The sequence below is a fragment of the Notechis scutatus genome, chromosome 3 (genome assembly GCF_049901735.1).
Source record: "Notechis scutatus isolate UNSWTSFEM ecotype Mainland chromosome 3, rNotScu1.2, whole genome shotgun sequence".
Taxonomy (NCBI): Eukaryota; Metazoa; Chordata; class Lepidosauria; order Squamata; family Elapidae; genus Notechis; species Notechis scutatus.
The window spans coordinates 149,252,914-149,277,463 of NC_142011.1; the positions used below are offsets into that span (position 1 = coordinate 149,252,914).

At 35.2% G+C, this 24,550-nt stretch overlaps 1 protein-coding gene across 1 annotated transcript in view; it reads right to left on the reverse strand.

Moving 5' to 3' along the window:
* Positions 1 to 17,206: 17,206 nt before the first annotated feature.
* SALL3 (spalt like transcription factor 3) overlaps positions 17,207 to 24,550 on the reverse strand; it is a 21,957-nt gene continuing 14,613 nt past the window's right edge. Inside the window, exons 2-4 of the mRNA XM_087961447.1 lie at positions 22,699 to 24,550; positions 22,142 to 22,482; positions 17,207 to 20,218 (exon numbers count right to left, since the gene is read on the reverse strand). The exon at positions 22,699 to 24,550 is cut by the window's right edge and continues 1,088 nt beyond it. Of these exons, the coding sequence (XP_087817573.1) occupies positions 19,787 to 20,218; positions 22,142 to 22,482; positions 22,699 to 24,550 (2,625 nt within the window). The 3' untranslated portion in view covers positions 17,207 to 19,786. The remainder of the gene's footprint in view (positions 20,219 to 22,141; positions 22,483 to 22,698) is intronic.

Below are 24,550 nucleotides of genomic sequence, written 5' to 3' on the forward strand. Positions count from 1 at the left end.
ATTCTTAAATTAAGACAAGACTGGAAAGAATTGACATCTCCTGGTAGCAGATGCAAAACTCAGATCCCGGCCACATGCAGTCATTAAGACACCCTGTGTTACAGTGTGCAAGTATGTCTTTGCTAGGCCCTGGTGTCCTGGCGAACTTCCAATTCAGGTAATTATTCTGTCTACCTAATCTCCCCTGTAGTTTCAATTGGATAAGTTATGGTGTTTTCTTTTGCCTCCTGCTTCGGATTGTTTAGCTTCTATGCCTGGGGTGGAGAGCTAGATACCACATTCCACTGCAGAATTAGCTGTGCTTCATCCTAAAACAAAAAAACAAAAACAAAAAACAAATATAAGTTGTATCCTTGGAATGGATAAAGAGCGCCTATGCAAGGAAGACTTGCTATAGATCTTTAGTAGTGTTGAATGCTGTTCTCCGAGAGACCATCTTAAGTTCAAACTGATGCAGGAAAGGGAGCTCAAGTGACTTCTTCCCCCAGTCCTATTATTTTGTTAAATCTTAGGCCAATTAAATTCCAATTTCAGACCCAGGATAAGAACAAAAAAGAGGGAGAGGGGTACACACCAGTTGGAAGCACATTTTCCTCTTGATTCATTCAGATCAACTCTGGTTGGTTGAAATCTGCTTGCTTTTTTGATCTAAAGTTGCTCCCTCTCCCTACTTCTCAGCAAAAAAAAAATAGGAATGATGCACTTTAAAGGAAACCAGTTCACTCATATTTTACTTGCAATTTTCTATGGTATAGCATAGAAATTCATTTTAGTGAATTGATAAATATAGAGTGTTGGACTAGAGTTATGCCCATGCTTAAATTGCCATTGTCGTGAAGCTCACTAAATAACTCAGTCAGCTGCTCCGTCTTACCTTAATCTTTGTCACAGGTTTTAAATAAACTGCACTAGAGGAAGGGATCATTTATATTTTATTGATATTCTGAGGAAAAAAATTAAGCCTAAGCGTAATAAAAGAAACTTGTTCTATGATGTGTAAAGATATGTAAAGTCCCAAAGGCATGGCTTTTACTACAGATAGAAAAGTATTCCTGTTATTCCATGTTCTACTAATTCAAATAGCTTTTGCATAGGCTATTGATAGATTTTAAAATTGATTTGTAATTCTGCGGTTTAGTTGCTGCAGGTTGGAAAAAGACACCTATACTTAAATCTCAGTATGTCATTCAGTTATAGCAAGCGTTGAGTAGCACAAATACCAAAGAGAAGTAAATAGATAATAATAGAAATAGCACTTAGACTTATATACCGCTTTATAGTGCTTTACAGCACTCTCTAAGTGGTTTTACAGTCAGCATATTGCGCCCAATAATTTGGGTCCTCATTTTACTCACCTCAGAAGGATGGAAGGCTGAGTCAACCTTGAACCTGGTGAGATTCGATCTGCTAAATTGCCGGCAGCTGGCTGCAGCAAAAGTAACTTGTAGTACTGCACTCTAACCACTGCGCCACCAAGGCTCAGATACTTGCCCTTTTGAATTCAGTTGCAAAATTTGCCATACAACTAGATGAACTGTCAACAGCACTGATATTCTAGGCATCACGGAATAATGCGCTATGAGATTTTTAGATGGAACTTTATTTGCCTAGATAAGAAGAGCATGAACTTTTGCCCTACCATATCAAAACTATATAATAAAAAGATCTTGACTGCATTTTATATCATACACAGTATGTATTGTGGCATTTTTATCAAGTATATGTTGTGGCAGATCTCAGTTTTGAAGAGGCATTCCCTTCCTCTGGGAGATAATTGGTCGACATCTTCTAGAAGGAACTTACTATTATTACTTTGTATATTAAAATATCTAAGCTTTTAGAAAACAGTACTGATGATAAACTTCTGACAAAATAATGGTGGGTGGAAAAGAAAGAAGTATGCCAGAATTTCAATCCTGATATATTATTACCTCATCTCCAGTCGAGTAAATATAGTAGTCATGAATGGTCAAAGGATATAGGTACCCTCAGATTGAAATGCATACTTACACATTTCATACTGATGCATACCTATACATTTCAAATGCTTATTTTCTGCTGCTTGATTTGGTGTGAATTTTCCTGATTATCTTCATTGTTGGATTTTTCCAATGAAATGGATCAGGAGTTGCAGATTGACTTAATGATTAAGCACCATCAAGTGATGTTGGCTCTTAGCAACCACAAAGACAGATTCTCTTCAAGGTATCTTTTTTTAAAACTTGTTAGTTATAATTAATATGAAATATTGATATAAGCTAAAAAGTACTCATCCAAATAGTGCAGTGCTGAATTTCTACCACTATACTTTTGTTCATTAATTGTCAGAGAGATACTGTTGATGTATTCATGTAAAGGTAAAATTACCATGCTAAACTTGTACCTTTTCAGCTGTTTGGAACCTAAAGTTTTAAAATTATAGTATGTGACAGCTTCTTAATTTCTATAAATATGGGTGATATTGAGCATTTTAAAATAAGTTTAATTTATTTACATTTAATAATAAGGCAAGCTTCTTGAAAAAAATATACAGAATATTTTTTATGAACACAGTCCAAGTCTGGCTTTTTTCCTCAGTCTGCAAAGCTAAAAATGCTGTCAATTGAATTCAATGGGACAGTCTTTTTTTTTTTTTAAATAAGTTTATAAAATTGCAGTGTCTTGTACCTCAGGTGTACAGGATTGCACTGTCTTCAATTTTCTGTAAGAGAATTCATTATTAAACATCTGTGTTTATTCAATCTGTAGTACTTTTTATGGAATGTTTGGATGAAGATTTTGTTTTTCAGTATTACTAGCTGAATAAGCAAACATATTAACAAAATTTCTTCTCTGCGATAACAAATGTTTCCACTAGCTTTCATTATTTTTAGTACCAAAAGTCTTGGTATGTAGCCTCTGAAATATTTTGAGACTAGACATGTTTACTTACTCCAGATGTTTTATTTTTCTCAGATATGAGTAACATTCTGAGATTATTATTTCCTGGCTGTAATATCATAAATGAAAGCTTTGCTTTCCAATCATCAGTTGTCTTGTTAGAAATAGTTCATATCCATGATGTCTACCAGTATAAAAACTGTGAATCTCTATTGTGAAAATATATATCTATATCTATACTCTCATCCATCCATCCATCTCCCTAAAAGCAAAAATGGAGTGTACCATAATCTAGGCAAAGGCTCATTCATAACTGTAGAAACCTTTTTAAAGTCTTCCAATATGTCTTCTCAATATTCTCTCTCTCTCTCTGTGTGTGTGTGTGTGTGTGTGTGTGTTCAAATATACTGGAAAGAAAATTTGTTTGCATTATGCAATCTTTATGTATTTATAATCCTGCCTTTTTTATTTCTACAAATAATTCAAAATGGTGAACATATCCAACACACCTTCTCTGAAAAATGCCTTCCTGATTATATGAAAGAGGGGGGGAGGGGGGAGAGAGAGAGGAGAGGAGAGAGATTGAGATACCGTCTTGCTTGAGATTTTTGATATTATTTTCAGAAGTGACATAGCAGCTTCTTCTTCTTAGGGTTTAGAGTATGACTGGCCCAAAATCACCCAGCTGGCTTTGTATTTAAGGCCAGATTTACGAGCATTCATACTTCAACAGATAACAGATTGAGTTGGAAGGCACCTTGTAGGTCATCTAGTCCAATTCCCCACCCATGCGGGAGACCCTTCACCATTTCTGGCAAATGGCAGTCCAATCTCGTCTTGAAAGTCTCAAGTGATCGCCCTTTTCAGCTCGGATCTTTCAGGCTGTCACTTTTAACTAAAAGTGAATTTAACTAACAAAAGAACACTAATATTAGAAGGCCACGATATGCAGAAAGGATGGCATGCCTTTCTGTGGGAAACTGGGAAACCCAGGCAATCATATTTCCATAGGCATCTTCCTTATTCTTCCCTTTCCCCTCTCTTAGGCTTTCCTCTCTTCCCCTCTTGGTCTATGCCAAGGCCTATTTTTCTTTTTGTTGTACATAATTTGTAGTTGTGTTGTTCTTTTAAAGGTAAAACTAATAAAGTATTTTTCCAAAAGAAAGTCTCAAGTGATCAACTTTCCAGGTTTCTTCCAGGTTTCTTCTTAACCACAATACCAAACCGGCTCTATCAAAAGTATTTTTCTCTGAATGCAGGAAATATAAATTTATTCTGTTTTGTTTAATGGGATCTAACTTCCAGAACATGGAAGGTTTGAATCATCTGAGTCTTCAACAGTAACTTAACATGATAGTCAATTGAGGAACATGCAGAGTGGATCCTACTTATATTTACTGTATCTTATTCTTGCATATGCAGTATAGGAGGAAACATTGCATGTGCCATAGAGTAGATCTAATTATAGGGGCAGGGAGCAATCAGTTGAAGCCCCGAGGGGTTGGATTGGCCATCTGGTAGGTTGAGATTCTCTATCCTTTCCCTAAATACTTGGGAATGTAGTTGCTTTCAAAAGGATTACTTTTTGATGAGTCTATGCAGTTTTTCATTCATTTCAGCTTCTACTCCTTTCTCTCTTTTGCTCCTTAGATTTATTTTAGCAACATCAGGGACTTTTCTGCAGTGAGTTATGGAAACCTATGGAGTTAAGAGGGTATTTTAATTTTTGTTCCTTTGAAAATCTGTTTTGAAAATCTGTACAATATTATTCAGGGATGGGGAGGCCTTTGTTATCATTTTATTCATGTTTGTTTTCTAAACCTATTAAAAGTTGAATTTACTTAGCCGTGCCATTTTTATGACAAGTATTATATGCTCTTCATTGCAGTTGATATATTAAATGTTCTGTCTCTCCATCTCTCGGTGTACATAAAGTTGCTTTAAAAAAAGACCTTCTAAAAGATCCTGTACAAAATCTATAAAATACTGAAGTAAAAACACAATGTCATTAAAACAGTTCAGTATGTTTTCAACAAATTCTAATTTGCTCATATTTGAAAGCTTTATCTTCTTATAATGAGCCAAGCTTCATTTCTTCGTGTTATACTTCCAAAAGAATTTTCTTTCTCTAACTCGCAGCCAAATGAAAACTAAGCAGTATGTGTACCACTGTTAGTGTACTCCTGTTACTGAGGATATGCAAATATTTTCTTCATTGGGAGATTAAAAATTGTCCATATGCCTACCACTGTGTATTCAAAGTATGGCTGAGCGTAGAACGGTAGAATAAGAAAAATAAAAAGTGGGGGAGAACACACAACCCCATAACTGGAAATATCTGTTTCACAATCATGAACATCTGCCTCCTCTTCTCAAGGAACAGTGAGTAATCTGGATATATATTCCCAGAGTGGAATTTGGATAATTCAGATTAGAAGTAATTCTTGATGTTTTAAGGAGTCTCTGTCTTTATTACAAAAAAATAATTACACAACCCCTCAACATAGCACACAGGAAAACAGAAGGTTATTTAGATAGCAAGCTCCTGGCAGATGTTCAAACAACTGGGATAGCTAAATTGGCTTGAATCAATAACTTCTACCAGCCTGGGAAGAAAACCTGTCATCCACTTAATGCCTTCTGTACATTTTGGTACACAATTCCACATTCATGTAAAAACATCAGTTTGCCCTGTGTGATATTTACAATATTTTTTATTTTCATATGCCAATTATCATCTTATTAGAAACTACATATTGGTTAATACCTTGTTTAACCTTTATTTGTATAAATCTATGAATGTCTCTACCATATAGCTAATTGGTATAAGAATTGCTGGTATAATTTCCTTATTTAAGCTATAGTGATATAACTAATTAGCTTTACTTAGTAATATAAAAGTAATCCATTTAAAGAAGAGGCTTTTATTTCTATTTCCATGTTTTCCATGCATATTTTTTTTTTCTGAAGTGTATCTGAAGTTGGGCATCTAAAAGCTGTTGATATGTAGATTATGTATTGTATTCCTAATCACTTACATTTGGGTCTTGATGGTAACTACAGTTCTTTTTCTCAGATTTTCACATCCTGATGCCCTAGAAATATTTTGGGATATTGAAAACTTCTTTGCTAGAGTTTTGGGAACCACAGTTCAAATACATAGAGGGTATCAGGTTACAAAAGTTATCTGTAAGAACTGTCTGATTTATTTCAGAAGAAACAAATCATACTTAAAATTCAATTGTAGACATTTATCCCATATCTCTGTCTGAATCAACAAAGCATCGTTTATAAAAGAGAAATTGAATTCATCAGGGTATTACATCATCAGTAGAAAACACATAATACACAGAAGAGCAAGAGAAGTCAGTCTCTTGCAACAGCCTCAGGCATAAGTATTTCGTGGATCAACCAACTGCCTGACATTTATTGTATATTGGAGATAAAGGAATTTCCAAAACAGCTAAAATATATTTTACTAGACATGGAGTTTAATACCAAATTATGCTGTCCACCTCATTTGTGTACACTATACCTAGTTGACCTAATCTAGTCTTCTGAATCTGAAAATAGATACGAAGAAGGCAGTCTTTCTCTGATGGCCCTGATATTCTTGCTCACAGAGATAGATTTGACTCTTTCATTCTTGGCCATAAATAAGACTGTCAAAACTATTTTAATTAGGTGGACCTTTGAAGGTGTAGTAATGACATTGGGCTGGTTGGAGTTTGGAGTGGTTTTAGAGAGATTTTATGAGATGCTATAGTATTTCTTTTGCTATGGTGGTAATCTGCCAAAGATCCTGTGATAAGTGCAGTAGCCCTAAATAAAGGTAAATAAATAAAACGTAAATAATAAATACATAAATATACCTTTATGGAGTCAAGGGAATCCTAATGCTGATGGACCAACCTGTCCCAAAGGCTGGAGGACCATGATTTAAATCTGAAACAGGGACAGACATAATGCACCATTTCTGGAATCACTTTTGGAAAGTTGCCAAATCACTACTGGGATCAGTAGATCAACACAGTTGGAGGGGGAAGGGCGCGCGAAGGAACATTTTGGTATTTCCAGATGATACCATTCCTGGAATGATGTGTTTTGCACATTCCTCCTCTTGAGCCATTGAAGAGCTGTTATTCCCTCAGGGACCTCAGGGACCATCAAACTCAAAATTTTAAACCCCACGGACCACTAATATGAATTTTGACTGACGGTGGCTTGCTGACATTGATGGGAAAGTTGGTCCCATATTCCAGAGCTGAAGTAGTCACAGGACTGGCCCTTTGGTCATCCCGGAGCAGCTGCTCCTCCGCCCGGGTGCACCGGCCTGCCATGGACTGGAGGAGCTGCTCTGGGATGACCAAAGGGCCAGTCCTGTGACTACTTCAGCTCTGGAATATGGGACCAACTTTCCCATTGTCAGCAAGCCACCCTGGGGTGGATTTCCCTCCCCCGCTGTTGGTCTTACCTTCCATCTCCCGCTTGTGTGGCTCTACTCAAGGTAAGGTTTGTGCTCGGCCAAAGGGAGGGGGCAGTGGATGGGCAGGCCATGTGGGCGGTGCAGCCTTGTGTTCCTGCACAGCCTGAATTAATTGCTTTGGGGGAAGTGCTTTGGGGGGACATTTCTCTGTGGACCACCAAAATTTTCTCATGGACCACCAGTGGTCCGGGGCCCACCAGTTGGCGACCACTGCTCTAAATGAATCCGGATGTCTTCTGTGTGGATCTGAATCTAAAAACAAGTTACAGAAAATTGTGGCAGTTACCCTATATTTGATCTTTAGTTACAAAACAAATAGTGTTAAGACCATGCGAACTGCTATGTTTTAACTATGTATTTCATTATGGCAATAGTTCAAATTTTACTAAGCTCAAGGTTGACTCAGTCTTCCATCCTCCCAAAATGGGTAAAATGAGGACCCAAATTGCAATATGCTGACTCTGCAAACTGCTTAGAGAGGGCTGTAAAGCGGTATATAAATCTAAGGGCTATTGCTTTTGTTATTGTAATTTTTGAATGCAGATGCCATCAATAGGTGGAACTCAACTTACAAATGTCAGTTCGTCTGTGTCCATTTGGTTTACCATATATTTTAGATGACTTGGGTTCCTTTGTTTCAAACAATAAAAACATTGCACAAATATCCATAAAATTTTGAATTATTCTTTAAGTGTTGAATTATGAATTTTGTAAAGGTATCTAAAGTCACAGTCAAAAGTTTACAGAATGTCAGAAATCAGATACAACTTTATCTCGTCTGTAATTCTTTGGAGTCTCTGTGTATGTCTCAGTATTTTAAAACTATAAACATCTGCAACTGCCAATTAAAAGAAAATGTACTTGTTTGAGCATTAGAAATTAAAATAAAGCAAATACATGGATTAATTATGTCAATAGCCACTTATGGAAAAATACACTACCCTGTCTCAAAGTTCCTAAATTTTAAAATAAATCTAAACTTTGATAGAACTGTAGATCAAAGCAGATTTGACTGATATATGTTACTCAGTTAAAATTCATTTGCACAACTGAAAGGTAAGGATAATTATATAAAATATAATAAATTATATTTGAAACTTCAGCTGCAAGGGAAAAGTCCATAAAACTAATCAGAAATTTGCTTTCATGTTTCAAACAAAATCCATTTAAATCTGTACCATGCAATTTCATGGTGAAAAATGTTAGGGTTTTTTATATGAAAATGCATGCTATAACAGTGTATTATCAATGTAATTATAGAAATATAGATAAAGCACTCTCAGTTTAGATCATTCAGAGTAACAGAGAGCTCAGGTCCCATTTAACTCAAGGATTTCATTCACGTTGAGTTCTTAAAAAATGAACCCCTGTGGTCCTTGAGGATCAGAACACTCTTACTCCTTGCATCCTTCAAGAAGCATTGACTCTTTGGTGCTCTCTGATCTCAGTTTGCTTGCAGATGTTTTGTTACCAGACTAGGTAAAATCATTACTGCTTGTGATGTTATCTTGTCAGTAATGAAACATCTGCAAGCAAACAAGTGCCAAGGATTCCGTAATTCAACCCTGAACTACATACAGTATATTCTTTTACATTGGAATGAAGAGTAACATTTGCTTTGTTTGCAGCAAGCTATAACCGTATTAAATTGGAGTCAGATTTGAAATCAGTTTGTCATCCAAAAGACCAAAACAAAATATGATGCAGGAGGGCAATATCATAATGATTAATCAAGTCCATTCTACTTTTGCAGTCATACTTCCAAATAAAATGAAAACATACAATATATAGAAAGACTTTAGTAGATATGGATGGTACAGGAATTCCTTCTAATAGGAGCTTTCTTTTTTTCCTGGTGAACTGCTTTGTAGAATAAACAAGACAGGGACTGAAGGAAGGCTATAAGCAAGCTAATTAGTGAAATAGTGACCATTCTCAGTCATCAGCTTTCTGGCAGCAACTGATAATCGCATCTTATTAATCTTATTAATCCCATTCTATTCTAGCATCTGACAGCTTCCCCCTTAATTGACAGGTCCCTTTTCACTTCTGCACCTCTCACTGGCATCTTTGTGGGAGGATCACTTTGGAGCATTACATTCACAAAAAGATTCTCCAAACTTTGACTTAAGTCTTAATGTTAACCTGATCCCTAACTAGGTCTCAGCTTCAACTGGTGAAACAAAGGCACATAAATCAGCTAAAGATCTAGGCAATGAATTTATTACTGTGAAATATTATGCAATAATTTGAAACGGCGGACCCCAGTTCTTACTGCCCTGTTTACTTACATTAATCCACTGCACAAATTCCAGAGCCTTCACAGTGCCCATTCATAAACTGGGTACCAGGCACCTACCTATACTATTTATAGTTAACTTTTTAAGTAAGTTCCACGCCAGACACTTATCCAAAAAGTTAGTTGACTGGATTGACCTAGAGCATATTTTGGCACATGGGAAAACAGGCTTCAAGGCTGGATATTCTATTTACGGACATGCTCTTTATCATCTGGCCAAAAAAAGGCACCCCTAAAACAGTTAATAATATTCACTGCATTCATCGCTTTTATTTATTGTTTATCATATTTAGAAACTTTTAGGTCTGCATTCAATCTAGTTCCCAGAACAAGGCTAAGGATTAATCTTAAGATTACAACTGACAGTTGATTACTATTGCTTATGCATAATCTGTATAAGAATTCTGGAATCAAAGTTTGATGCAGTATGTAAGGATACTCTAGTAATGAGGTTCCAGGCTACAGAGTGAGGCAGGAATGTATTTTAGCATCCCTGTTTAATCTGTACATAAATCCCCTCAGTGCCAAACTAAATGAATTAGAACATTGTGCCAAACTAGAAAATACATTGCAACTTTGTTGTATGCAGGTATTTCTATCACAAATGTTAATTGGACTTAATTTCTGAATGCCAATTACTGCTCTGAGGAAGCACTTGAAATCAACTATAATAAAACTAAGATCCTGATTTTTACAGACAATTCTAAACTGCACATCTGGAGGCCAATGGCCAGAGTATTGAACAGATGAAATCTTTCAAATATTTGGTCATGGTTTTTCAGTTTCATAAAATATAGTACACACCAAACTTATAGTTTATAAAATTATAAATTTATGATTATAAAAATGCTAAAAAAAACCAGTGGCCATACAGCGAGAGTCATGCCTGAAGACTTTTGTGAACAGCTGAATTGGACAAATGTGGTGAAGAACAAAGGACCAGCAAATTTCTTTAGAAACAGAAAGGCAAGTGATTGCTCACAAAACAAACAGCAGCTCCTCGCAAGAAATAAAGATGACATCTTGCTCTTAGCTGCAGTGGAGATTTTAAAAAGGACACTAAGTCAGCTGCACTCACTTTCTAATCATTTTCAAAAATGAACTATGGCACTTGATATAGAGAATTTTCAATAGAGACTTAAGGGTTTTAAAAACAATATATAATTGGCCAGAAAGTGTTTAATTAAGAGTTATAAATGGATTTAGAGACCAGAGAAAATTGGAATATTTGTACTTTCGTTTTAAGATTTAAAAAACAAGAAGATGATTAAATAATATACTTGTGGAAAATGACAAACACAGAATTAATATTAGGAACCGAGACGACCAAAGGACTTGTGACATTAGAGGGGACTAATGGACCAAGCATAGAGAAAAATGGGGGGAGGTGTATGTTTAAACTCAAGGACTTGTCTTACCTGGTAAGAGGTCCTGGAAATTCTGATCATTTTTATCTGTTATCAGATCAGCATGATTCAGTTTCCTTGGAGGTAGCTAAATGTTGTTATGCTGGCTGTAAAATTAGGCCGATTATCTATGAAGAATCCACCATCTATTATAATATTTTATCTTATTTTATTTAAGACTTTATTTTTTATGTGTCTTTGTTTCCAATTCTGGTCAGGGACCATAACAAAAATATTTATTCATCCCTCCAGTACAAAACCTGTCAAAGGATCTTTTCTTCCAGGGTGCCAGAAAAAGCTAAAGCACAGAGGTAGAAGTTATGGGAATAAATATCTCTGGCATCTCTAGAAAAGACTACTAAACTATTTGAAGGTCAGAATGTTGTCTTATGCTGTATATTTAATCCTAATGGTTAAATTAAAATGTTAATCATTTATGCACGTTTAGAGAGAGAACAGCTCAGGAACAATATTTTTATGTGGTGGCCCCAGCTTAATTTTACGTCAATCTGGAAGGCAATCAAAGCAAAACTTTTCTGCAGAGCCTTCAATGTTATTGCTTCTATGTAACTTGGAGCTGAGACTTGTGGATGATATCAAATAATGATATTAAATCAATAGGCATTATAAGTGAAAGTGATATTACCAAATTGATTGCAAAGTAATGAAGAACAGATAATTAAAATGAAGATCATATCTTCATATTAGAAATCTTTGAATATGAGCATGCTTATTGCCAAACTACATTTTATTTTTAAATATTTTTTACTTCCATTTCTTTATTATTTTGTATTGTTTATAATTTTTGTTTACTGTTCAAAAAGGATAAAGAAAAAATACAACAAAAATGTGAGGAAAAGAAATTCTAATTCATCCTAATTTTTAAATGAATCATTAATCTTGATGAGAAAATAATTAAATAATATGTTTCTTTCCATTCCATCAATCACGGCCAGTTCACAGACAGAAAACAAGGTCCAGATTATTATTTTGGAATGGCATTCAAAATTCAACATTGAACAGTAAGCTTCTTGTCTGGTCTTGATGCTCAATAAACCCATATTTTTTCATAATGGAAAATTTCAAATGTTTAGTACAAAATTACAAATAATCTTTCTAACACCATTTTAACATTCTTTAAGAGATATCCAAATAAAATATCAATAGAAAATGCCTATGTGTTCCCGAAACTCATTTTATAATTGGTGTTCCAAGCCATTATCTGAAAGAATCTTGTTTGAATTAGTAATAAATGCAACGGAAATGTAATTTTCTGCTAATCAATGTTTTAATTTCTATTTTACACATATGCACAAACTTAAGAAGGACTGGAATCATGTGGAATGTCATATATTTGTATGGCAAAATATGAGATAAACAAGAAAATCAGATTGATAGATCCTCACTTTTCCTAAAAATGAATTTTTATTTGACTGCATATTAAATATTAAGCCACAAAATAGCTATTCTGAACCTCAGAAACCTGCAGATTCTAGTTTCTTTTTCAAAGTCATTTTTGCTATCCATTGTACAAGTACTTCTGAAATTGCCATACCCATAACCTTACAATACCTGGTTCAAGGCATTTGCATGAAGACAAGAGATTACAGTAAATTCTAAAATATACTAATTACATGTATTTATAGACATTTCTGTGAAATTTTAACAAAGTGAACATAGTCATATTTTATTGGGTTAGTATACTTCAGTACATGGTTTTAAAATATTCAAGTATTCTACATTACTACAGATGTTACTCTGTGTAACAAATTACAGTGCCCAGAAATCTTCATTATCATCTTCCAAAAAGAAGAAACTCACCTGAGTAAAATGAAATAGTAATCACAGTCTCATGTAGCTCAAGGTATCTGGAATGACAACAGCCATATTAGTTGCGGATTTTTTTAAAAAAAATGTGTTATATAGATTATGTGCTATGCGATCCATATTAATCTTATTAGCAATCAGTTTGAAAATTTAACATCAAAAAAGTGATACTGAAGGGGAGAGTGCTATAGAAAACTATTGCCAAAATTCTGGAGAGGCAGTAGTGTGCACCTCATTCACAAATCTACTTCAGAAAGTAACTGTAAACTTCATATTAATTTCTCATATGTGAGAAGTTTTATGAGAAATCTTAATTGTAAGCTGCCCAGAGTTATGATACATAAGACAGGAAGCTATTTTAGCATACCCTAAATAATATTGAAAATTATATTATGCAGTCTTAAACGCTTAAGGTCCTTCAAATTAAATTTAAAAACAGCACCTTTCTGGATCAATTTATTTTTTGAAGCTTGTTATAAATGGTATCAGGAATCATGCCATCTCTAATATTAAGTAGCATATATAAGTATTGTTTGGCAATAATGACTAATAGCCAGTGACAGTCTTATCTTCTATATAACATTGGCAGTTCTCACTACATTTTGTATTTAGTGAATACAAGAACTATTGGGGCGGGGGGAAGCAAATGATAATACATTTCCCATGACATAAATTACATAACTTTTGCACTTGTGCAGTGCAGGTAGTCCTTGACTCACAACAGTTCAGTTAGTGACTATTCGATGTTACAACATTACTAAAAGAAAGTGACTTATGACCATTTTTCACACTTAACCGTTGCAGCATCCCCATAGACACATAATCAAAATTCAGATGCTTGGCAACTGGCTCATATGGTTGCAGTGTCCCAAGGTCATTTGATCCCTTTTGCAAACTTCGGACAAGCAAATTTGATGGGGAAACTGGATTCACTTAATACCTGCAGTGATTCATTTAACAACTGTGGCAAGAAAGATCATAAAATGGGGCAAAACTCGCTTAACAAATGTCTCACTTAGCAACAGAAAGTTTGGGCTCCAGTGTGATTGTAAGTAAAGGACTACCTGTAATACCCTGTACAATTCATTTTGACCTTATTGGATGATAGTGGTAGTTGTACTGTTGAATTATGTGCCATCTCTGAAGCACTTTTGTCTTGAGTCTCCTACTATTTAGGGCTGCTGGCTGGAATGCATGTTCTAGGATTACAAGAGTATAGAACTTAGCAAAACAGAAAATGCTCAGTTTAAGTTAGATTCTGGAAATGTAATTCTGGACAATTACATTTTCCCAACCAGTTTGGAACAGCTTTTAATGCTGCAACAATTTGATTTCCTAACTGAGCAACACAATCATTTTTGATCATTTTGTGTGCTTAATTTAAAAGAATTTAAAAGTGAACATAAAATTTGGCAGTGTAAACTTGATCAATAGTATCCACAGGTGGCAAAACAAAAAAAGCAGCATTATGTTGCAAGAATTATTTTATACATATAGTATAATATCAAAGGAGCAGAGCATACAGCATGCCATTGCTTTCAGTATTATGACAAAAGCAGTAACTCTAACAGACACCTTATGAACAAGGAAAGTAGATTTTTCAAATCATAGATATATTATGTTGGGTTATGAGTGTACATTAGCACAAATGCATATTTGCTCCTGCTTCAATTACCTGATTTATACCAATTTCTCAGCATCATTTTTCTTCCTGCATTGAGCAGGAACATTTTCATGACTTTTTTACTTGTTCTTGAGAACGAATAGGATCTCTATGTTATTGAAAACATTAATAATGCTGGATCATAGTAATTTTGGGAATTCCCTCATATGAAATAGAATATGAGCTCAGAGTTATATCAGACATTTCTTAATACTTTGTCTAGCTATTAAAAGCTAATTATGGGGGGGTGTCTCAAACTTTGCAGGGTCATGATTCCTTGAAATGATAAATGAATTTGTATGAACCATTGAAATCCAGTTTACAATAAAACAATAATTAGTAATAACCCATCATCTAAATAATTTTAATAAACTTTATATTTTTGAAAAGATCTCAAACTTGTGTGGGTTTGAGAAATGAAAACAAAAATAGTGAACTGATAAATAAGTACAAATACATAGTAAAATTAAGGATCACTTTCTTAGTTAGGCACAAGCTGTTACAACTGATTGCATATAATAAGCAGAGTATATAAAAGTAGAGAATAATAGCTAAGAATTCTAACAAAGATGTGTCACTGCCACAAATATAAATGGGATATGTAATTCGGTCCTATACATGCTTACCATGTAAATTCCACTCAAGTCAGTGAAACTTGCTTCTGAGAGAATTGTTATAAGATTGCATAGCAATTTCCACATAAATTGGATTAGGATTGCATCTTTGACTTCACATTCATTTGTAGGAAGAAGACATGAAGCTGATGAGATAAACCTATTTTACCAACAAAGAAAAATATTTCACCTCAAAAAGCTTTGTCCATCTGGATTTAACCTGACAAGTTATGGAGAATTTGTATTTTTGCCTTAGTGCAGAAAATCGAGTAAAATGGCTTGATGTAATTTCCTTTTAATCTATGTTTATCTAAATTGACCATTCATGTCTATTATTCATTAATATTATTTTATTTTCTGTGACAAGAGTTGCTTTTTTCCACATTGTTAAATCATTGTCTTCCTATCATGATTTTTAAAAGTTTACTTTTTATTTTCCATATAATTTGAAGAAAAAAACAGAATATATGAAAATGGTTTTTAATTTTTTTTCAAATAACTTTATTTCATGTTGAGTCACATATTAATAGAAATTTTATTTAAACATCCTTGTAGAGTATGAAAAGTGGGAAAGCCTTATTCTATAGATAGTATGCCACAGACATTATATATATCTTTGGCAGGTACACTGGAGCAAGTTACCTAGAATGATTTTAGGAACTAAGTGAGATGAAATATCCCAATGACTTATTAATTTATCATTTTTCTACTTAAATATGGAATTTGATGGTTACAATAGCAGTATTCTCACAGATGTTCAACAATAAACATTTCAGCTTCTCCAGGTCAGCCAAATATCAAAGTGACTGGAAATTCTGAAGTGTTTCAACATCAGGAAATAAAGCCTGAAATATGGTTGGTGTTGAATTTTCCAAAATGTTATTTAATATAGATTATATGAGTAATAAAAAGAGTAGAATAGAGATGTGTGGTGAACAAGTAGATTCATTTTAAATGTTACTTCTATTTTTCCATTTTCTACAAAATGACTATTTTAATATGAGGCGGAGAGAAATCCCACGTTTCAGAACAATTTAGTCTAAAAATATTAACATCTGCAGGCTGTGTTATATTCTAATTTTTATTAGCCAATAACATTCCCACCAAGGATTCATTTCCATCTTGAAAGTTCTGAAGAGTGTTATTTAACAGTGCACCCAGATCATACACTTTTGTGTCATAAATATAAAGCCATTTCTATGACAGATATATTTCTTATAAGGTAAGCTTTCTGGATACAAAATATACTTTGTCAGATTATGTGCGCTACACATGGGTTTCTGTGGGAGAAAAGGAAATGTTTCCAACATTACCAGTAAGTAACGTAACTTTTGTTCCTGCATCAGATGTCACAATGCAGTTACTACAGTAACATTGTCATTTCCCAAAGCATAAGCCATTTTGACATCATAGCTTCAAACAGATGCCTATGAAACTACAGCTGCTTAATTACTGTTAGTTCAAGAAAATTTACTATGACTAATCTATTTAGTAATACTTCTTTGCATCCAACCAGATCCATAGCCAATTTACTTGCTAGAGAGTATATCTCTATTTATAATAAAGCTGTATTTCAATTACCTACTGGAATATATTCAAGATTCTACACGACACCCTTCAAGTTTTCTTGTCATTTTTCCTTCATCTCTGAAGGGACATAAAAACTACACAAAAATAGTTCAATGGTGCATCATGAAATTACTAGTCCAGAGCCATTCAAAGTATGCACTGCAGTTTGCATAAATTGAACTTAATAAGAATGATTGCTTCCAAGCTAAGTAGCTACAAATAACTGTTTTAAAGCATTGTCATTTTTGATACAGCTTTTTCCCCCCATTGCTGATATGTAAATTTGTAGATTATTATTTTTTTTTTTTACTGAAGAAGTAACTTCTCAATACTGGGCGTATGTGAAAATTGTTGCTAAACATGAATACAAGGTGTTGAGCCTTTTATCTGCAGAGCTGTGTGAACAGCCTCACTCCTGTACCTCAGCCTATTAGTGAATAAGCATGGAACACAATTCATAAATAATATTACATCCTGCATTTTATTCAATTTCATGTGACAAAAATAGTAACCTAGACTAAGACATCCATTTCAATCAGTAGATGTGTCGAGCCAACAGATTTAATCATAAAAAATATTGGATCTAGGTAACAATTCCCAGCTGGTTCAGGGAGGCTCCTAGCCCTACATGGTATCACAGTATAAAAATAAGTGTCTCTCTTCACCATGCAGAGAGGAAGGACCTAACCCTGAATACAAAGTGGGGTCAGTCTTACTGTACCTTCATCAGCCATCTTATTTACAACACTTTACATCTCTTTTTTTAAAATATGCACATCCTTTAGGGAGAAGAAATAACACTACATGGTACCAAACACTAAAAAATAAAGCACACCAGAAATGGACACAGATAAATAAAAACATTCATTTGCTGAAAAAAAAAAACAGCAACACTAAGCCACCTCAGTCTTCTTTGTTTTCCAATTTTGAAACACTCCAAACACAAATGTTGCTCAATCATTGATAGAATGTGTTTTTAATATACAGATGTGTATTGGTGTGTGGTATGTCTACGCACATTCACACACACACACCCCACATACATATTTAATAATATGTACATGTCCATATTTATATTTTATCTATCATTGCCGTAGAAAACAGAGCTGTAATAATTCATTGTTCATTTCAAAATAGTAACAAACCACTAGTAAGTCTTTTAAACTTTCCATTCAGTGATATGATGGCAGAAACAGTCCATCCTCTTATAGTAATGTTTTGTTGTGGTTGCACAAGAAAGAGATTGTCCTATTTTTTTTCCAGTCACAACTGAGAAGACCTCACTGTCTGATTCTTTCTTCAGGGGCATAAACATTGTGTGCTGTTTCCCAGCTACCCATAATGTCCCTTGAACAATTTTGTTGAAAGGAGGATTCTACTGTCAAGATTCCACCATGCTTGTAATGCACAAAAATGAGGTAGTACACAAAACATTTACTGTTCAAGTTTTGATTATGCCCCAGCCTCACCAACACTCTAGTTTCAGAGTGGAAACATTCCCTTTAGTCACAATTTTAAACAATGCTTTAAACACATGAAAATTATATTAGCGTATTCAGAGTACATTGTGCTTTGTAGTAAATCTTAGAATATTAAATAAAACAGAGATTGGGAATTTACGTACAAGTTTTTAGAATTTTTGTTTTCTGTTTTGCTTTACATACCAGTGCTATTAAGCAGTCAGCATCGAGTTTGTGGGTGGGAGTGAAAGAGACAGAACCGATTACAGCAAAATTAAGCCTACACAATGTTTTCTTTAGCCTCTCTTAGACTTGCACTGATATCACAGCCCTAAGATTAACATATCAAAGGTCTGTTGGAGGGTGGGCTTACAAAAAAGTTAAATGAATCATTTTGGTCTAAGAAATGGCAGGCCCCATTATATCCAAGAATCTGACAGTTCTTAGCAGATTTTTTTATTATTATTAAAAGGAGCACAGATCTTTCATACTGTTTGACCTTAAAGACAAACACAACAAACCCTTCTCCCATTTTTCCTCAAGCCAAAGTACTATTTATAAAATAGTTTACATCTTTGTTCAGATTCAAATTATAGACAAACCTCCCTAAATATAAAATACTAAAAGTGCAATAGTATAAATTAAGAGTTTGCAACCACATTATACAAACACTGCCTTTTATTGTACAGCCTTTGATAACATGAAGTGTTTTATTCACAACTGCTTATACTGTTGTGAATAATCTACTGTAATAAGGTTTGTCTGTAACTTGTTTTTCCAACTATGAACTGAAGTTCACACTACACTTTTTCCATTTAATAGAACAACTGTCCACATAGCAGCTACAAAGATTTAAATTAAAATGGTTTGTTACTGACAGGTACTTGCACATTGAAAGCATGCTATCTTTCCCAATAAAACTTCACAATTTTGCCTGCATCAAAATAAACCACTTATTTATAGTAAAACAAAACTTGCTTTAAAAAAAAGTCACATAGCCAGGTGTATTTTGCCATACAAAAGCTTCATTTAAGAATGGGGCTAGTATATTGTCTGTTACCCGCATTATCTTTACATTATAAATACTACAGACAAGAATACTGTAATTTTAGACAGCATTAGGGTACTAAATCACTTATTGAATGTTAGAGGAATTCTAAGAACAGTTCAAGTTTTTAGTTGAGAAGAAGAAAATCAGCAAAGATAGAACTGGACTGAAATGCCATTGTGAAACCCCTTTTACTCAACTGGTGGCATCTTTGCTTTTTCTGAAACAAAATTTGAAACATTTTGGCCTCCTTCAGTCCCTAATGGAATTATCCAATGATTTATCATTTGCTTAAATTAAAAAAAAAAGGTTCATAAGTTCTCACTAATGGTCAGGTCACTGTTGAAGTAGTACCATGCAATCTTGCGAGACAACTTTTCAGCAGACACAAAGTTATTGTATTTCTGCTATTGATAAATCATAAGAGTTATCTAGGCAATTAGGCCACAAAACTAAAGTTTAATTCTCCAAACTGTACATGAAAGAACAAATGTATCTGAGCAGTGGTCCAACAGTTATTTGTACTGAATGCTTTTAATTTATGCCAATCTCTTTATTATCCTCAATAAACCTTGTGAATGGACGGTTGGCTCCCGTTTCAGAACTCGTTTTGTCCAAGCCAATGATGGGAGGGCTACTAGCAGTACGAGCTTTGTCCATTCCACTGGAAACGTTACTTAAAGACGGAATGGCACTTCCGCCTAAACTTACTGGGAGCTGGGGAATGCCTCCGTTCTGTATGACAGAAATTTCATTGTTCTTCATAGCAAGTCCATTAGTAATAGCTGCAGCATACTGGTTCCAAAAATTTGGGTCAACATTCATTGCCCGAGCTGCTAAATCCTTCTGGAACATTTCTGAAAACTTCAAAGCATCCCCACCTAACAAAGCCATGGGATTTTCCACGGACAGTCGACGCCCACGCCGTGCAGGAGCATTATTCCACATATGAGTTCCCATGTGAACCTTAAGAAGAACAGACAGGGAAAAAAATGGGCAAATGAGCAAGAAGATTTGCACAATTTACAAAGATGCAGGCACACATTTTAAACTGGCAATAGAAGACATTCTAATTTCACAATTTAAAATGTCAAGTAATGCTAAACATTAACTTTCTCATGCACAAATTACTATTGTTCAAGATTATCAGGCTTATGGAAGTTACGTATTTCAGGGAGCTTTTAATGTCCTAAACCTGTAAATCTTGTTAACTTTTTAAGAATTAATATATGTGAATTTTTGCAGCTCAATTACCGGTATACTCATTTACTTGGGAGCAATAACTTCTGTTATATGAAGTTTCCAACAAAGCAACTACGCACAGATGCCCCTGCCCAATGACACTAGACCCATGGCAAATTATAAAATAAAAAGGATAAAGCAAAAATTATCTCTTTTTGCTTGTTCTCCAAATAAATATTTTTTTTTTCTATTTGTAATAGTCTGAATGCAAACTGTCAAGCAAAAGGAATTTTCTGATTCAGCTCGCATGCAAGTTTTCATTTTCTCCTAAAAATAGTTCCAGATGTTCAAGGACCTTCAGAGTATCTTCTAGAGGTACTGAAGACTGGTCTAACAAGACTAAATATATTCTGTTTACATTAATAGACCTTTTCTACCCAAACTATTAGGTTTGATTCATCTAAAATTGCCAAGGACTAAATATCTTAAGAAACATTCAAATATATTTGTTACAACTCATTTATTTTGCACTACTTATAAACAGATTTTATATAGCTATATATTAGAGTTGGGCTAACATCAGTTACAGGACTTTTCCTTGACTTGCCTATAATCTTATAATTACCTGGATTATGTGGAAATATAAAATGCAATGGTCTACTTTTCACATTTCTTTAGTATAAAAAACCCTTAAAAAATAGGGGGGGGGGAAAATGCCACTATAAATACCAAGAAGGCCTTCTCACAGAGCATTTGCCAATTTTGAAGAACTGCATCCCACTATGTAACCTTAGTATCTGGAAAATACTACGGAAAGTCCTGCTTCTCTAAGACACAATGGTGAAAGAAGCTGCAATCTGAAACTTTTGCAGGAAAATGGGATGAAAATTGGTTCATAAATGTGGACTTAAAATTATTTCATGAATTGAATCTTTTTTAGGATTCTTAATTTTAACTATTTTTGAATATTAATAATCCCAAGAGTTCAAAAACCACTATTAAAAAAAGGAGGAAGAAACGCTCTGTAAAAATAGAATACCTTGTCCATGAAAAGAGAATTCACTTGGTTTTGACATGGGCAGCTGTGTAAATATGATAAATGAATAAGTAAGATTTTATTTTTTGATGTGTGATGATATATACGGAATATTTGATTTTACATTGATTTAGAATGGTGGGGTTTGGATACGAGGCCAAATCATACTTTAGCTTGATGATGAATGAGAATGAACCACAATCTTGCAAATCTCTTCTCTCCCTCCACCTCCCAATGTGGGTTCAAGAGTTTTAGAAGAGTTCACATCCCTCGTTGATTAGCTTCCCCATGAATTGTCATTTGAACCTGACAATCAACCTGGATTGATCTTCAGATTAACTTAATGAAACTGGCCTGTTCCCATTATTCACAAATAAGATTACATACCATTTAATACTAAACTGTAGTTTAGTATTAATCTAAATATTAAGCTCTAGTCACTAACAAGGAGGGTAGGGAAAAGCAAGTGAAACCCTATAGCTTGCCAAAAATCATCTATATTCAAAACAATACTTTAGCCTAACATCCAAATTCAATCCATTTCTCCTGCTACGATTTGGTCTCAAGGAAGATGAAGAGGAGGATCCAGCATCTGCTGAACAATCAGGTTCAATGTGAGCCCTTTATGTATTTTTACAGGATCTCTTTTAATATGAAGTTTACCTTCTTACCTTAAGATTCCCTTTTGTGGTAAAAGCTCTACCACAGATAGTGCATCCAAATGGCTTTTCACCAGTATGGGTGCGTTCATGTATCTGTAGTGCACTTGCTGAGGAGAAGGTCTTCCCACATGACTGACAGTTGTGTTGTTTTGGAGTTCGACGTGGTGGGGGTGCCAGCATAGGGGTGATGCTAGGACTCATCACTGTCTGTGGTACAGCAGGAACCTGGATTCCAGCTGGAAGCGATGGAACCTCGCCCAATGAGATCGGCTTGCTGTGACCATTCACTTCCATTTTGATCATAGTAGGCGCAGTGCTGGTGACCAGGCTAGGAGTACTTTGGATGGGACCTAGAGTAAAGTTGGGTTCAAATAACTGAGAAGGCAGCTCTTTTAATTTGTGTGTCAGTAAGTGCTGTTTTAAATTACCCATAGTGGAACACCCACGATTGCAGACTGTACATACAAATGGACGTTCTTTAGTATGGCTGCGGTAGTGAATTTCCAATGCACTCTTACAAGCAAAAGGCTTGCCACAGACATTACAAATGGTACTTTTAAACTTACCGCGTTCTCTGTTCAGGAACAGCAGGCTAAAAGGACCTTCTTCTTTGATGATTGGCCTCCCGGGGTTGGTGGCTGTCAGATCCAGCGCGCCTCCATTTTCAATAGTAGGGGGTGGTGGGGGACTGTCAGATTTTTCTGTCTTTAATTGTATTCCTTGTGGTTCCTCGTGGTTACTGACACCTGGTGACTTAGATCTAAAACTTCCACAGTTGCTATTTTCAGGAGAGAGAGCTTGCATGGATGAAGATGATTCTGACATGGCAGGACTCCCTGCGCTCTGACTTTCCAGATCTCCAACAGCTGATGAAGAATCATTGCTTAAGTGGTCACTTTCCCCTGACCCATTTTCTAAAGATTTTAAATTGGTCAACTGTTGGCAGTTCATGACAGAATCAATCATTTTCATTTGATTCTCAAGAGCAGCAATGCTAGAAATTACAGATGGGGGAGAAGATGGACACGATCCAGAATAAGGTAGAAGGGGCTTGGAGGGGTCTCTTATATTATCTTTTAATTCAATGTCCTCCTCCATGGAATTTTCATCAATATCATCATCATAGTTGCTCAGTGTCTCTGCATTCTTTTCATCAAAAGAAAGCTCTGAGTCCATAGCATCTTGGAAGCCATCTGGTAATGGTGTGTTTGGAATTTGCCCACCCATATGCATACGAATATGCTGCTGAAGAACAACAGCATTTGTAAATTTCTTCTGACAAATGGGACATGAATGCTGTACTCTAAGTGGTGGCTTCGCTCGATGAACTCCAAAATGTGTTTTTAGATTGCCTTTTGTAGTAAATGCACGTCCACAAATTTTGCATTTAAATGGTCTTTCTCCTGTATGAGTTCTATAATGCATCTTGAGAGCACTCTGACAACTGAGCACACGGTGACAAATGACACACTGATTTGGATCTGTCATCTTCTTATCAATGTTTTCTACTAGCTGTTGCAGTTTTGAGGTTTCTGATGTTTGCATAGAGTCCAATAGACCACCAAATGGAAATTTAGCCTTGAACTGGTCAGACAATGCTGGAAGCACAGTGTTTGGGAGGCTTGTAGAAATACTGCTTTCAGTAACAGCACTAGAAGCTGTAGAGGTGGGTACTACAGAAACCTGACCACTTATAGAAATATCTCCCAACCTTGCATTTGTTACTGGAATATTGACAGGTTCAGTTTTAGTCATGGTTGAACTACCATGAATCGGTTGTGGGGATTCTGCAGACAAAGGAATGCCTGACTCAGAATTGTTTAGGCTTGGGGATAAAGAAGTGCATTCACTAGACACTGGAGATGTTCTCTGAGGTGATCTGTTCATGGGAGTAATGCTTGGGGAATCCCCGTAACTATTTACCCCTGATATTGTAGGGGGAAGTTGCAGACTAATTGAAGTCGGGACAGTTGATAAAACGGGCTTGCTATCCAGCCATGTGGTAGCTGGTTTTTCCGGTGGCAATGACATCCCGTACGGAATTCCGGAACAAGTGGGAACATTGTCGAGGTACTCTGGAACCGGATATGGATTCATCTGAATGTGTGGATACTTTTCTTTATGTCTCTGAAAATGAACTTTCAAATTACCTTTAGTAGAAAACCGATTGCCACAAATGTTACACTTAAAAGGTCTTTCTCCTGTGTGTGAACGCAGGTGAATCTGCAGAGCGCTATCACTCCCAAAAACCTTGGCACAAAATCTACATTTATGTTTAAAAAAAGGGTCCTCAGAACTTGTCTTAGGCTCAAAAACAGATACATTTGGTGGCTTTCCTTTGCGATGCTTCATAAGAGCAGAGAGAGGATCCAATGCATTAGCTGTTGCAGCGATGCTAACCAGGGGATTAGGGAAAAT